Source organism: Oncorhynchus nerka, linkage group LG20 (genome assembly GCF_034236695.1).
Source record: "Oncorhynchus nerka isolate Pitt River linkage group LG20, Oner_Uvic_2.0, whole genome shotgun sequence".
In the NCBI taxonomy this organism is placed as follows: domain Eukaryota; kingdom Metazoa; phylum Chordata; class Actinopteri; order Salmoniformes; family Salmonidae; genus Oncorhynchus; species Oncorhynchus nerka.
In genome coordinates this window covers 59835346-59850387 of record NC_088415.1, presented here as the reverse complement: position 1 = coordinate 59850387, position 15042 = coordinate 59835346, and the positions used below count along the sequence as shown (strand labels likewise).

The window sequence follows — 15042 nt, the reverse complement described above, 5'->3', positions numbered from 1 at the left end:
CAGGCACGCTGTTAGATGCTTCTCTCTGAGGACCCCCAGGTCCAGGGGGCCAGTAGACGCAGAGTATTGATTGGAGGGCTGGAGGAATTATACTGTGGCTGCGTCTCAATACTCTGAAGTAGCTTCCTCTCCTTTAACTGTACCAATCTGAAAAGACAGGCTACAGGCTGTAGGTCAAAACAATCAGGAAAGGACACAAGGACAAGAAGCCAATTTAGACTATTGAGGTATTCTAGAGCTAAGGCAGTAGGTGCTTATGGCCTGGTGGACAATGTGACTATAAAAGTGACAGTTGTGCCATTAAGGAGTCAGTCACTGTAAAACCTCTTCCTCTGCCAGATCAATATTTGCTTCTTTCCAGTTATTGGTCTTGATGATTACCTGACAAAGACCATTATAGGTGAAATGGTCCTGTGTCATTAACTCATGTGAAGGTCATGCTGGGGAACAGTGAGCAGAAAGACCAAGACCTGCCAGTGGATACAAGATATTCATAAGTTAATAGGAATGAATGACCTTTGAGTTACTGTGTGACCTTTGTCCTTTAACCCTGCAGCTCCAGGATGCCCTGAAGTGCCAGCAATGCCAGAAACAGTTCAGGTCCAAGGCCGGACTCAACTACCATACAATGGCTGAGCACAGCAGCGAGGTAAACACACACAAATAAAAACATGCGCACACGCACAAACAAACACGAACACACACACAACCAAAGTTGATTGATCTACTGATCCCCTAGTCAGAAACTATCCGATCTGACAGTAACCGTTGGAGTTTAATTTGCAACATGTTACAGTGGAGGGAGCTCTGTTGTGAGTTCCTAGCAAGTAGGCGTGAGGGATTGATTTGGGATTGTGGGTGGCATGGCAGACAATTGAAGGGTTCTTCTCCTGATCTTTTTTGGCGTTTTATAGCTCATCTCATGGTTTTGTTCACATTTTGCCATTAAGCTGAGAGAAAGTTTTGCAGTTTTAAAAGTAACTTCCTGCTAATCTACACATTTTAGGAAGGGGCCCCAGGGCATGTCCCCTGCATGCCCGTTATGTAATCCAGCCCTGGTCAAACAGGTTACACCTCTGACCCAATGACCCACTACACCTCTACCTACCTAGAACTGTTGAGTGACCAATATAGACACCTCTGACCCAATGACCCACTACACCACTACCTACCTAGAACTGTTGAGTGACCAATATAGACACCTCTGACCCAATGACCCACTACACCACTACCTACCTAGAGTTGTTGAGTGACCACTATAGACACCTCTGACCCAATGGCCCACTACTCCACTACCTACCTAGAAATGTTGAGTGACCAATATAGACACCTCTAAACAACAGACACCAAGGGCTCTGGAATTAAGTATCAAACGTACATTACATTTTCCAGCCCTTAACGCCAGGTTCAGCAATTTACATGTTTTATACCAGCTCACTTGCACTCACATGGGAGGGGTGGAAATATTTAAGGTGTGTCCTTAAAAACACAATCCAAAGTGATCATTTCAGGCAGCGCTGGTTTTAGCACAATGCCCATATTCACATGGAACAGTGAAGAGTAGCCTAATCTTCTTTTAGTGTTTAGAAACATAAACTCATGTTTTTTCCTATTTTGTTTTATTGGATTTAAAACCAAGCATACCCTCCCCTCCTCGCAATGAAGGCTTTTTTTTGTCCTGCCCAATTTAGTCAAGACTGTTGATAAAGGGTTGACGCCTGAGAATGTTTGGAAATAAATCTTAATCACCAAAGCTTTATTCAAATATTACGTTTGAGAGGAGCAAAATAGTGAGCTGACCTTCCCTTTTAATCTATGCATTGTTGGCAGGTCCACATTATGTTAGCCATGCAGGGCCAGTTTTGGACACAATAAAGTGACCATTCCATGATTTAGGCTACATGTGCATGCCCATCATTCACAGAGATGAGAACCTGAAGAGTAGCCTAACCTTTTAGTGTTTTTCCTAGAAACACAAATGCTTGTTCCGTTTCATATGTTCAAAACCCAAGCCCTCCCTTACCTTGGTCTCACTATAACAAAGGCTGGTTCAACAGCAACCCTAGCCCTCCCTTGCCGTAGTCTCACTATAACAAAGGCTGGTTCAACAGCAACCCAAGCCCTCCCTTACCGTAGTCTTATTATAATCAAAGGCTGGTTCAACAGCAACCCAAGCCCTCCCTTACTGTAGTCTCACTATAACAAAGGCTGGTTCAACAGCAACCCAAGCCCTCCCTTACCGTAGAACTCACTATAACAACAAATGCTTGTTCTGGTTCAAAGCAACCCAAGCCCTCCCTTACCTTGGTCTCACTATAACAAAGGCTGGTTCAACAGCAACCCTAGCCCTCCCTTACCGTAGTCTTATTATAACAAAGGCTGGTTCAACAGCAACCCAAGCCCTCCCTTATCGTAGTCTCACTATAACAAAGGCTGGTTCAACAGCAACCCAAGCCCTCCCTTACCGTAGTCTTATTATAACAAAGGCTGGTTCAACAGCAACCCAAGCCCTCCCTTACTGTAGTCTCACTATAACAAAGGCTGGTTCAACAGCAACCCAAGCCCTCCCTTACTGTAGTCTCACTATAACAAAGGCTGGTTCAACAGCAACCCAAGCCCTCCCTTACCGTAGTCTCACTATAACAAAGGCTGGTTCAACAGCAACCCAAGCCCTCCCTTACCGTAGTCTCACTATAACAAAGGCTGGTTCAACAGCAACCCAAGCCCTCCCTTATCGTAGTCTCACTATAACAAAGGCTGGTTCAACAGCAACCCAAGCCCTCCCTTACCGTAGTCTGACTATAACAAAGGCTGGTTCAACAGCAACCCAAGCCCTCCCTTACTGTAGTCTCACTATAACAAAGGCACTGACTCTGCATGCAATGAACGCAAGAGAAGTGACACAATTTCACCTGGTTAATATTGCCTGCTAACCTGGATTTCTTTTAGCTAAATATGCAGGTTTAAAAATATATACTTCTGTGCATTGATTTTAAGAAAGGCATTGATGTTCATGGTTAGGTGCACATTGGAGCAACGATACGCACCACATCGTTTATATGCAACGCAGGACACGCTAGATAAACTAGTAATATCATCAACCATGTGTAGTTAACTAGTGATTATGATTGATTGTTTTTTATAAGATAAGTTTAATGCTAGCTAGCAACTTTACCTTGGCTTACCAGGCTCCTCGTGGAGTGCAATGTAATCAGGTGGTTAGAGCGTTGGACTAGTTAACTGTAAGGTTGCAAGATTGGATCCCCTGAGCTGACAAGGTGAAAATCTGTCGTTCTGCCCCTGAACGAGGCAGTTAACCCACCGTTCCTAGGCCGTCATTGAAAATAAGAACGTGTTCTTAACTGACTTGTTAAATAAATATTAAATAAAGGTGTAAAAAAAAAAACGGTGTCCAATTCTGAGCTCAACAAGTTCATGTGTCCAAAAATCCGATTGTTATGAATCGGCCCTAATTAATCCGCCATTCTGATTAATCGGTCGACCTCTAGTGTGTGTGTGTGTGTTCCATTCAACCTTGCCATCATAGCTGATTTGTTTACATCTAAGAGGAGTTATGCCCTCTGTACAACTGAAGTAAAACTGTCTTCAGTCTCTGCTCATTACATTCTGGTGCAGTAGAGACGTTCATTAAGATATCAACATATCTATCCTTTGTTAGTGGAATGGCTCTGCTCTGATCGGGCCCTGCACCCGGGCGGGGGCGCTAAGTTTGTTGACCACTGGGGAAGTGCAGTTCAAAACCACTGACTTAAAAAGTATAATAAAATATTCCCCATGAATACTAACATGTAATCCCCCCTTAAAATATTTAGATGCATTTGTGTTTGCACCAATTTGTAAGTCGCTGGATAAGAGCGTCTGCTAAATGACTTAAATGTAAATGTAAATGTAACATGTCCCAAACACTTTCATTTGTGTTTGTGCGTGTCTGTGTGGGTGTATGTGTGTGTGTGCTTGTCCTGAAATACCTGCAGAAGTGGCATCCTTGCTAATCTGTACCCAGTGTATGTCCTCTGGTCAAATGGCTGAGCAGTGTGGGAAAACACAGCAGCAGGATGACACAGTGACAGAGGTCACCTGCTGGCTTTGACCTTGTTGTTGTAACTGCCACTGTGATACACTACCTCTGATGTTTCTCTCTCTAGTACCCCCCCCCCCTCTCTTTCTCAGTCTCTCTCTCCCTTCCTCTCACACTCTCACCACATTTCCATATCGTTCTTTCTCTCTCATTCTCTCACCCCTTTCCTTCTCTCTCATGTCTGATATAGGTTTTAAGAAGAAATGCTGGTGGTTCTGCCGTGTCCCCTCATGAATCTAAGGCTGGCGGGAGTGTGTGTTCTCTAGCCTCGGGGCCTGTCTGTGACAAGATTCTCTTTGCTTTGCTTTAGTGTGGGAATTACATGTGTTCCTCTGATCTGCCATCTTATCTCCCTCCTTTCCCTCGCAGACTAAGGATGTATCTCAATCTCAATAGTCTGTAGATCTGTACAGATCTTGGTGGATGCTAATTTAGGCCATTAAGATGCACCCGAGCGTGTATCCACAGTTGCATTTCAATCCAGAGAGTTGTTCTCTCAATATCTGTGACCCACCACCTGGATTCGGACCTACAATTGAAGTTGGAAGTTTACATATTTAGGCTGGAGTCATTAAAACTCGTTTTTCAACCACTTCACACATGTCTTGTTAACAAACTATAGTTTTGGCAAGTCGGTTAGGACATCTACTTTGTGCATGACACAAGTAATTTTTCCAACAATTGTTTACAGACAGATTATTACACTTATAATTCACTTTATCACAATTCCAGTGGGTCAGAAGTTTACATACACTAAGTTGACTATGCCTTTAAACAGCTTGGAAAATTCCAGAAAATGATGTCAATGCTTTAGAAGCTTCTAATAGGCTAATTAAAATCATTTGAGTCAATTGGAGGTGTACCTGTGGATGTATTTCAAGGCCTACCTTCAACTCAGTGCCTCTTTGCTTGACATCATGGGAAAATCAAAAGAAATCAGGCAGGGAGCAATTTCCAAATGCCTGAAGGTGCCACTTTCATCTGTACAAACAATAGCATGCAAGTATAAACCCCATGGGACAATGCAGCCGTCATACTGCTCAGGAAGCAGACGCGTTCTGTCTCCTAGAGATGAACGTACTTTGGTGAGAAATGTGCAAATCAATCCCAGAACAACAGCAAAGGACCTTGTGAAGATGCTGGAGGAAACGGGTACAAAGGTATCTATATCCACAGTAAAACGAGTCCTATATCGATATAACCTGAAAGGCTGCTCAGCAAGGAAGAAGCCACAGCTCCAAAACCGCCATAAAAAGCCAGACTACGGTTTGCAACTGCACATGGGGACAAAGATCATACTTTTTTGGAGAAATGTCCTCTAGTCTGATGAAACAAAAATAGAACTGTATGGCCATAATGACCATCATTATGTTTGGAGGAAAAAGAGGGAAGCTTACAAGCCGAAGAACACCATCCCAACCGTGAAGCAAGGGGGTGGCAGCATCATGTTGTGGGGGTGGCAGCATCATGTTGTGGGGGTGCTTTGCTGCAGGAGGGACAGGTGCACTTCACAAAATAAATGTCATCATGAGGGAGGAAAATTACGTGGATATATTGAAGCAACATCTCAAGACATCAGTGTCTGTCATGGTTGCCTTTTAGTTTGAAGATGTGATCCAGAGTCAGGTGTTTTATACAACAGCCTTCTGTGTTCTCTTTTCGACTCTTTTGGTAATCATCTCTCTGCTTCCACCGAGCATTCCATTGATTTCAAAACTCGGTCAACAACACTGTTGATCGCCGTTTCTTCCCCATCACTGTCATCAGAAGACCCTACAATGTCTGGTTCAGTGAAAATGTTTTTACCTAAATCAGGGATTTCCTTATCGTCTGATTCATTTTCAGAGCCAGCGACCGTCGTCCAGAAAGTAGTCTGTTACAACTTCAGGGTAGTAATGTTGAGTAGCAACACTTCTTCATGATATCTTTCAAAAACAGCCGTGGTAGAAAGGATTATCTACACATACTGACCAGCTCACGTTATAGACAGAATCATGCTACATGGCAGAAAAATCCAAACTCATCTCTCTGCATGTCCAGCCCATCCATTATCTCAGCCAATCATGGCTCCTGACTTTTTCCCGTGGCTAAAACAACTAGGCTCGTAATTGAACTATTTTATTTGTATTTACAGGCGGTTTGTTATTAAGGCACATGAAGGTTCACATGATCCAGAAAGCATTTCTGACACAAAAAAAACGCATTTTGATCAAATAATAAAACAAACAACATTTAAATGCGTCTCTTGTGAAGGAGTGACATGTGACATACGCTTTTTGAAATGGGTCACATATGCCATTAATCATTGCCCAGATCTGTAGCCCCTTTCCTCCTTTCTCTGGCTGTGCTGTGCAGTCCGCTGCTCAGTTTTATCCGCCATGTGTTTTTTGATAAACACCTTGGTGAAAACATTAGTTTGACAATTGTCACAACATGCATAGAGTAACGGGATTGCCATGAAACCGTTTAATGATTCTGGCATCGCCCGAAATCACATTTTCTAGGCCTGGTTTAGGAGGGGGAGGTGTTTTGAGGGGACACTGGTACGACGCTGTGTTTCCCCCCCCCCCCCCCCCCCTCAGGCTTTGGGGAGCGAGGACCAGATGGAGGACGTGCAGGAGGAGAGAGAGAGGCTGCGTAGAGTGCTCAAACAGACGGGACGAATCAAGTGTCCTAAGGAGGTATGTCTCCTCCAACTGGGCACAGACGTCAGTTCAATGTGTAGTTTGGATTTACATTTGGCTGAGTTGCCAACTAATGTTAAATCAACTAAAATTGTCACCGTGTCATTGGATTTAGGTTGGGTGAAAAAAATACAATTTTCCCTTTCTTTTTGCAAATCCAATCAGTATTTCTCATTAATTCAACGTCAATTTTTTGGGGTTGAAATGACATGGAATCCACGTTGATTCAACACGTTTTTTGTCTTTCTTTCTCTCTTTTCTCCCACTTCTTTCTCTTGCTATCTTCTCCAATTGTATTCCATTTTCTTCTCTATTTATACTGAACTCCCCTCTATTTCCATTTACCTCGCTCGCTCTCTCTCTTTCTCCCTCCTCTCCTCTGTCTTTCTTGTTATTCTGCCCAAACATACATCAACACTCTTGTTATCAATTCCTCACACTACGGTGCAGAGAGGGGAAGAGGCAGGGCTGCGGAGACAGACATTTACAATAACCTTTCTTCGTCCATGGACATGTTCAATCTTTCCTCCACTTCTGTCTCATTCTTATGTCAAACAACCACAAAAAATGGTTGGCCATCTCTCCTGAGAAATATATGTTTATGTTAATTAGACTATATAAAAAACGTTAGATGAATAATAGACCCAATGTGATGGTTGCCTTCGTTAGACAAATCCATACTCCGCTCCACCAACCTGATTTCCAGTCTAATGTGAATGTTCTATTTCCCCCTCTTTAAATGTTGCCCACACACACACACACACACACACACACACACACAGAGCTGCTCAGCCCATTTTTTCAGCCTGATGGGATACCAGTACCATCAGAAGCGCTGTGGCAGACAGCTATCAGAGGAGGACAAGCCTGTGTTTCTGTGTCAGCACTGTGGGAAGACCTACCGCTCTAAGACTGGCAGAGACTACCACCTCTGCACTGAACACCCCACCACTAACAACAATACCACCGGCAGAGGGGTAAGAGAGAGCTGAACGTTTACTATTACACTATTATGACTAGTGTGTCTTGAAATGTCATATATGCTGTTAATTATGGAAATGAGTTCCATCTGGTTCGTTCAGCCATTCCTGTGGCAGAAATGTATGATTGATTGAATCGCTGTGAATCCTCTTCTCATTGGTCTCTGACTGGGCTGTGTCCCTCCTCTCTTCCAGATGAGAACAGAGGAGGGACAGCCTGCAGGAAGGAGGGAACAGAACCACATGGAGAGAGAGAAGGATGGGAGAGAGAGGGAGAGAGAGAGGAAGGACAACGAAAAGGGTCAGGAGTTGTCTGCAGGTAGGGAGAAGGATGGGAGAGAGAGGGAGAGAGACAGGAAGGACAACGAAAAGGGTCAGGAGTTGTCTGCGGGTAGGGAGAAGGATGGGAGAGAGAGGGAGAGAGACAGGAAGGACAACGAAAAGGGTCAGGAGTTGTCTGCGGGTAGGGAGAAGGATGGGAGAGAGAGGGAGAGCGAGAGGAAAGACAACGAAAAGGGTCAGGAGTTGTCTGCGGGTAGGGAGAAGGATGGGAGAGAGAGGGAGAGCGACAGGAAGGACAACGAAAAGGGTCAGGAGTTGTCTGCGGGTAGGGAGAAGGATGGGAGAGACAGGAAGGACAACGAAAAGGGTCAGGAGTTGTCTGCGGGTAGGGAGAAGGATGGGAGAGAGAGGGAGAGAGACTGGAAGGACAACGAAAAGGGTCAGGAGTTGTCTGCGGGTAGGGAGAAGGATGGGAGAGACAGGAAGGACAACGAAAAGGGTCAGGAGTTGTCTGCGGGTAGGGAGAGAGATGGGAGAGAGAGGGAGAGAGAGGGGCTGGGGGAGGACTTTGAGAGGACTCCTAGTGGTAGGGTGAGACGTCGGTCTGCCCAGGTAGCAGTGTTCCACCTGCAGGAGATAGCAGAGGATGAACTGGACAAGGACTGGGGCACCAAGCGAGACGACCTGGTACCGGACAGCAAGAGGGTAAGAAATACACAGATACATACACACATACAAACACATTTAACATGTGGTCCCTGTCTTCCTCCCCCAGTTGAACTACACTCGTCCTGGTCTTCCCATGTTCAGTCCCAAGCTGGTGGAGAGCTGGAAGAACGAGGTCAAAGAGAAGGGCTTCATCTGCTGCTCCAACGGAGTAAGAACCTCTGGACAACATGTTCTGTACATTAAACCAGATAAATCCTGTATTTTAAGTAATCCAGTTGCTTTTATACATTTCAGCGCTGTCAATTCTGAGCTCAACAAGTTCATGTTTTATAGGCAGAGTTTATTATTGCTGTGTCTGTGTTGTTGTTCCTCTCTGTTTTCAGAGCTGTGAAGCTGTTTACTCCAGTGTGTCCGGACTCAAAGCTCATCTAGCCAACTGTAACCAGGTAGGACCTTAAAAGGATTCAAAAAATATCTGACTCTCTATCACTCTGTTGAGTTCAGGGACAACTTGTACCTACGCTTGACTGGGGTATGTTTCTGTGTGCTGCAGGCAGAGGGCGATGCAGGGAAGTACACCTGCTTACTGTGCCAGAAGGAATTCAGCTCAGAGAGTGGTGTCAAATACCACATCAGCAAGACCCACTCTCAGGTGAGACAGACATACATAAACAGTTATTTACAGGTGGGCCTGATAGACCCACCAACAGGTGAGACAGACATACATAAACAGTCCTTTACAGGTGGGCCTGATAGACCCACCAACAGGTGAGACAGACATATATAAACAGTCCTTTACAGGTGGGCATGATAGACCCACCAACAGGTGAGACAGACATACATAAACAGTCCTTTACAGGTGGGCCGGATAGACCCACTCTCAGGTTAGACAGACATACATAAACAGTTATTTACAGGTGGGCCTGATAGACCCACCAACAGGTGAGACAGACATACATAAACAGTCCTTTACAGGTGGGCCTGATAGACCCACCAACAGGTGAGACAGACATACATAAACAGTCCTTTACAGGTGGGCCCGATAGACCCACTCTCAGGTGAGACAGACATACATAAACAGTTCTTTACAGGTGGGCCTGATAGACCCACTCTCAGGTGAGACAGACATACATAAACATTCCTTTACAGGTGGGCCTGATAGACCCACTCTCAGGTGAGACAGACATACATAAACAGTCCTATACAGGTGGGCCTGATAGACCCACTCTCAGGTGAGTCAGACATACATAAACAGTCTTTTACAGGTGGGCCTGATAGACCCACTCACAGGTGAGACAGACATGCATAAACAGTCCTTTACAGGTGGGCCTGATAGACCCACTCACAGGTGAGACAGACATGCATAAACAGTCCTTTACAGGTGGGCCTGATAGACCCACCTACAGGTGAGACAGACATACATAAACAGTTATTTACAGGTGGGCCTGATAGACCCACTCACAGGTGCGCCTGATAGACCCACTCACAGGTGAGACAGACATACATAAACAGTCTTTTACAGGTGGGCCTGACAGACCCACTCACAGGTGAGACAGACATACATAAACAGTCCTTTACAGGTGGGCCTGATAGACCCACACTCAGGTGAGACAGACATACATAAACAGTCCTTTACAGGTGGGCCTGATAGACCCACTCACAGGTGCGCCTGATAGACTCACTCACAGGTGAGACAGACATACATAAACAGTCTTTTACAGGTGGGCCTGACAGACCCACTCACAGGTGAGACAGACATACATAAACAGTCCTTTACAGGTGGGTCTGATAGACCCACACTCAGGTGAGACAGACATACATAAACAGTCCTACAGTGATAGACCCACTCACGGGTGGGCCTGATAGACCCACTCACAGGTGCGCCTGATAGACCCACTCACAGGTGAGACAGACATACATAAACAGTCCTTTACAAGTGGGCCTGATAGACCCACTCACAGGTGAGACAGACATACATAAACAGTCCTTTTCAAGTGGGCCTGATAGACCCACTCACAGGTGAGATGTTCACTAATTCAGACACACATTGTAAAACACACAGATGAGACGTTCACTCATTCAGACACACAGTTTAAAACACACAGATGAGACGTTCACTCATTCAGACACACAGTTTAAAACACACAGGTAGATGTCATCCACTTGTAGTAACATGCAGTTGAATGTTTTCCCCTCAACATGATCATGTTACAGAACTGGTTCCGAGCCTTCAGCCACAGCAGCAGCAGGAGCAAACCGCCAGACTACCAAGGGAAAACGGAGGTCAAGAACGGAGCCACCATGGGAAAGAGGAGAGGCCGCAAGCCCAAAGAGCGCCCCCCTGAGGCCACCCCCGTCCAAACAAACACTTTTTTCAGCACCACCCAAAACTCAACCCCCACCCTGAACATGGGCCAGACCCCGGTCCCGACAGAGACAGGAAACCCAGGGAGCCTGACGCTAAACAGACAGCCCAACCAACCCACCACACGGAGGAGTAAGCCCAAGTGGGTGCCCCCTCCCCCCGAGTAGCTCTGCTTTCAACCCAAGAGCCAGAGAGGCTATGTCTATCTATCCACATTACGCCAGTAAGCTCAATAATGTTTTGGATACCTCAAGGACTGGTGGACAGAGAAGAAAAAAACAACTGCACTCAGATCTTTGTGTTTTAAATATATTGTATACAGTTTGTCTCCTGGTATATGTTGATATGTTTATTTAGTTTCCTCCATTCCATTTCCAAGCATCATTTCAGTTAAACTATTGACAACAGGGGTTCATTGTTATCAACGTTATAGTCCTCTGTGTAAAAATATATTTTTCTAAACAAAAGTAGTATTTCAAATTAATGTTGGCATTTTCCCTCTACATGTCTTTAGTTTCATGTTGTGTTTGAGAGATTTTTCAAATGATATTATATTAGGATAGTGAGGTGATACTATATCTATCTATATACAGTATATAGTCAAAGCAATGACGTCATCCCTCTTTTTTCAAGGCAGGAAGGTCAAATTTGGTCCAAAGCGATCACACTCCTTTTCATTTTTGTTGTTTTACACTTTAACGTCTTTTGTTTGTTTTATTGTGTCAGCTGAATGTCAGCTGAATGTGAGCTGAATGTCGAAGTAGAGAGGTTGTTTTGATAATGTCTCTTTGTTTTCTTTGGCTTTTCTTTTCAAATTAGTGAAAGACCACATACATCATACATCACATCACTGTGTCCTAATGCTCTGGCTAAGTCTTTGTTTCAATTGCACTGAAATTGAGGAAATTCGCACCATTTTCACAAAATGATATGAGATTTTATCGAATATTGGTGACAGTAATTAGACCTTGGGGCATATGATTGGGGATCTTAACACAAACATCGACACTAAAAGCTATATCTACACTCAAGCAATGTAAACAGCATATCCACAAAGTTTGAAGATGTGTAGATTTAGTTTAATATAGGTTTTGCCATTGGACCTCATAGTCTGAATTAAATGTGGGAATGTTGTAGTAATTGTTCCCATTTAAAATGGACAAAAATTTTCAAGCTAGAATTTTCCTAGGACTGTCTGGGAGTCGGGAGAGGAAGACAGAGGTTTGGAACTCTCTTTGTTAGTGGTGTATTAACCAATTTAGCCTTTTTTAAAGTTAAAAAAAAAAACAAGTTTAAGTTACTTTAATCTTTTAGGAAACGTAAAAAGTAAAAACCTAAAATGAAGGCTTAGATGTTGTTATGTATATGGACAGATTCCCGGTCATTAATTGTCTTGCACTTTAACCCCTTTCCTCTCTTCCCCCCATTTAGTCTTTTTGCACATGAAGAGCAGAGAAAAATACTTTACGCTCCGGGAAGAAAATGATTATTTATAATCAGCCTAAATGTTTACCTTAAGAATGATGGGTAAAGACACAAAACTGTCCGTAGATCAGCTTCTAAGGGGCAGCTTCACCCTACTCCAACCTAAACGTCCTATATGGAGGGTTGTAACCCAGGACTGTAAAATGAAACAAGAACATTTAGATCTGTGTCCCGCTTTCCGACAGGCTTCAATGAGTAGATAACAGGGCCACCTAACTAAGCTGATCCTCAGAAATGCTAGACATTTTAGGCTGTTCTGCCAGTCAACTATTTCAGCGTAAAAGGAAATTACGTTTTAAATGAAATGTCTTTAATTTATGAAAATGCTAATGTGCAATCTGCTCATTTTAATATTTTATCCATAATACATACTTAAAGCAGATACTTGAATTCACAAAACAATTGTAATAATTTGATTTAAGTCAAATGTCATGAAATGTTTAATGTATATTTATATCAATAGAGCAGAATATCTCTCTCAAAGCAGCAGACCTCTTTTATAATCACGTATGTATATTATCTAGTTAATCTGAAAGTGGTGGCAGTTTGTGAAAAGGTTAAGTTGACATGGTTACTCGAATTGCTGCAAAGAATCCACTACTAAAGGACACCAATAATAAGAAGAGAGTTGCTTGGGCCAAGAAACACGAGCAATGGACATTATGGACTGGCGGAAATGTGTCCTTTGGTCCGATGATTCCAAATCAGAGATTTTTGGTTCCAACCGCCGTGTCTTTGAAAGATGCAGAGTAGGTGAACAGATGATCTCTGCATGTGTGGTTCCCACCGTGAAGCATGGAGGAGGAGTTGTGATGTTGTGGAGGTGCTTTGCCGGTAACACTGTCTGATTTATTTCAAATTTAAAGCACACTTAACCAGCATGGATACCGCAGCAATACACCATCCCATCTGTTTTGCGCTTAGTGGGACTATCATTTGTTTTTCAACAGGACAGTGACCCAAAACACACCTCCAGTCTGTGTTAGGGCTATTTGATAAAGAAGGAGAGTGATGGAGTGAGTGTTGCATCAGATGACCTGGCCTCCACAATCACCCGACCTCAACCCAACTGAGATGGTTTGGGATAAGTTGGACCGCAGAGTGAAGGAAAAGCAGCCAACAAGTGCTCAGCATATGTGGGAACTCCTTCAAGACGGTTGGAAAAGCATTCCTCTTGCAGCTGGTTGAGAGAATACCAACAGTATGCAAAGCTGTCATCAGGGCAAAGGGTGGCTACTTTGAAGATATAAAATATTTAACACTGTTTTGGTTACTACATGATTCCATATGTGTTATATCATAGTTTTGATGTCCTCACTAATTATTCTACAATGTAGAAAATAGTGAAAATAAAGAAAAACCCTTCAGTGAGTACAGTTGGTGTGTCCACACTATGGACTGGTACCATATATTCATACTTCACCCTATCAGTCTTCCGAGATGATGTGGAGAACACATCTATCCTGTTTGAGCGTAGAATACAGCAGCAACTGCAAAAATAGGTTTACACCATATTTTGTTGTAATTTACTCATTTAATGGCACATTTTTTTCACCTACCCTATCCCTTTGTTTGCTTAAGAAATTGTTATTTTATTTTTTCTCCGTGATAACAATAGTTAGTTGAAGTCCATCAAATGCCATGGGATGTTGAAATACGTTGTTTTAATAAGTTTGATAATGCACATTAAATGTTGATTTTCAGGACACAATTATTGAGAATCCATTTGTCGATATCTAAGGATCAACAAGGAGGCGTATCTGTGTTTGTTTCTCTAATTAGTGCACTTACTACCCCTTGAAATAGGCGTGTTGTCGCCTGAGCTTTTTAGTAGTCTGGACTGTGTGTGGTGTGACTTTTGTACCTGGGGAGTCTATAGGCTAAGATGTCTTCCTTTTTTTCACAAATGCTATTTTCCCGCTTTAATGTTATATCTTAAAAACATTTACAATTTCAACAAGTTTTAGATAAATCTTTGTTCTGAAAATGTACCATTATAGACTGGATACAAAACATTTGGTGATTGGTTATGTTGAGGAGAATACTTAGTTATGAGAAAATGTTTTTCCTATGTTGAAGTTGATCTGATCAGAAGCTATATCCTATAACTAGTGAGGCACCACACCTTTGAATCTGAACTGTTAAAAAAAACGTTTTTTTAAGTGTTGTTTACCTGTGCATTATTACCCCTTAACTAATTAATAAAAATGTTGTTGACTAAGTTTGACTGTTGCCATTATATATACAGTACTACACGATTCTATATGTGTTATTTCATAGTTTTGATGTCTTCACTATTATTCTACAATGTAGAAAATAGTACAAAATAAATATAAACCCTGGAATGAGTAGGTGTGGCCAAACTGTTGACTGGTACTGTATATAATACTGTACATGAATCACGTGACATGACAGTGTCATGTACCTCAACCAGTAATACGGGGCCGTCACATATTTTATTCCCTGCCACCAGTGGTG

General features: G+C 43.1%; 1 protein-coding gene across 2 annotated transcripts; it reads left to right on the top strand.

The window, feature by feature from the left end:
- The first annotated feature begins 489 nt into the window (after positions 1–489).
- Positions 490–14785, top strand: LOC135559510 (nipped-B-like protein B). Of its 2 annotated transcripts, none has more exons than XM_065005661.1 (8): positions 490–649; positions 6682–6780; positions 7566–7760; positions 7959–8750; positions 8821–8922; positions 9098–9160; positions 9268–9366; positions 10929–14785. In XM_065005661.1, exons 1-8 carry the CDS (start codon positions 512–514, stop codon positions 11244–11246), a joined length of 1806 nt encoding a protein of 601 aa, XP_064861733.1. In that variant the 5' UTR covers positions 490–511; the 3' UTR covers positions 11247–14785. The 2 variants fall into 2 exon arrangements, with proteins under 2 accessions (XP_064861733.1, XP_064861734.1); XM_065005662.1 differs by having other exon boundaries at positions 562–649; positions 4290–6780.
- Positions 14786–15042: the final 257 nt, after the last annotated feature.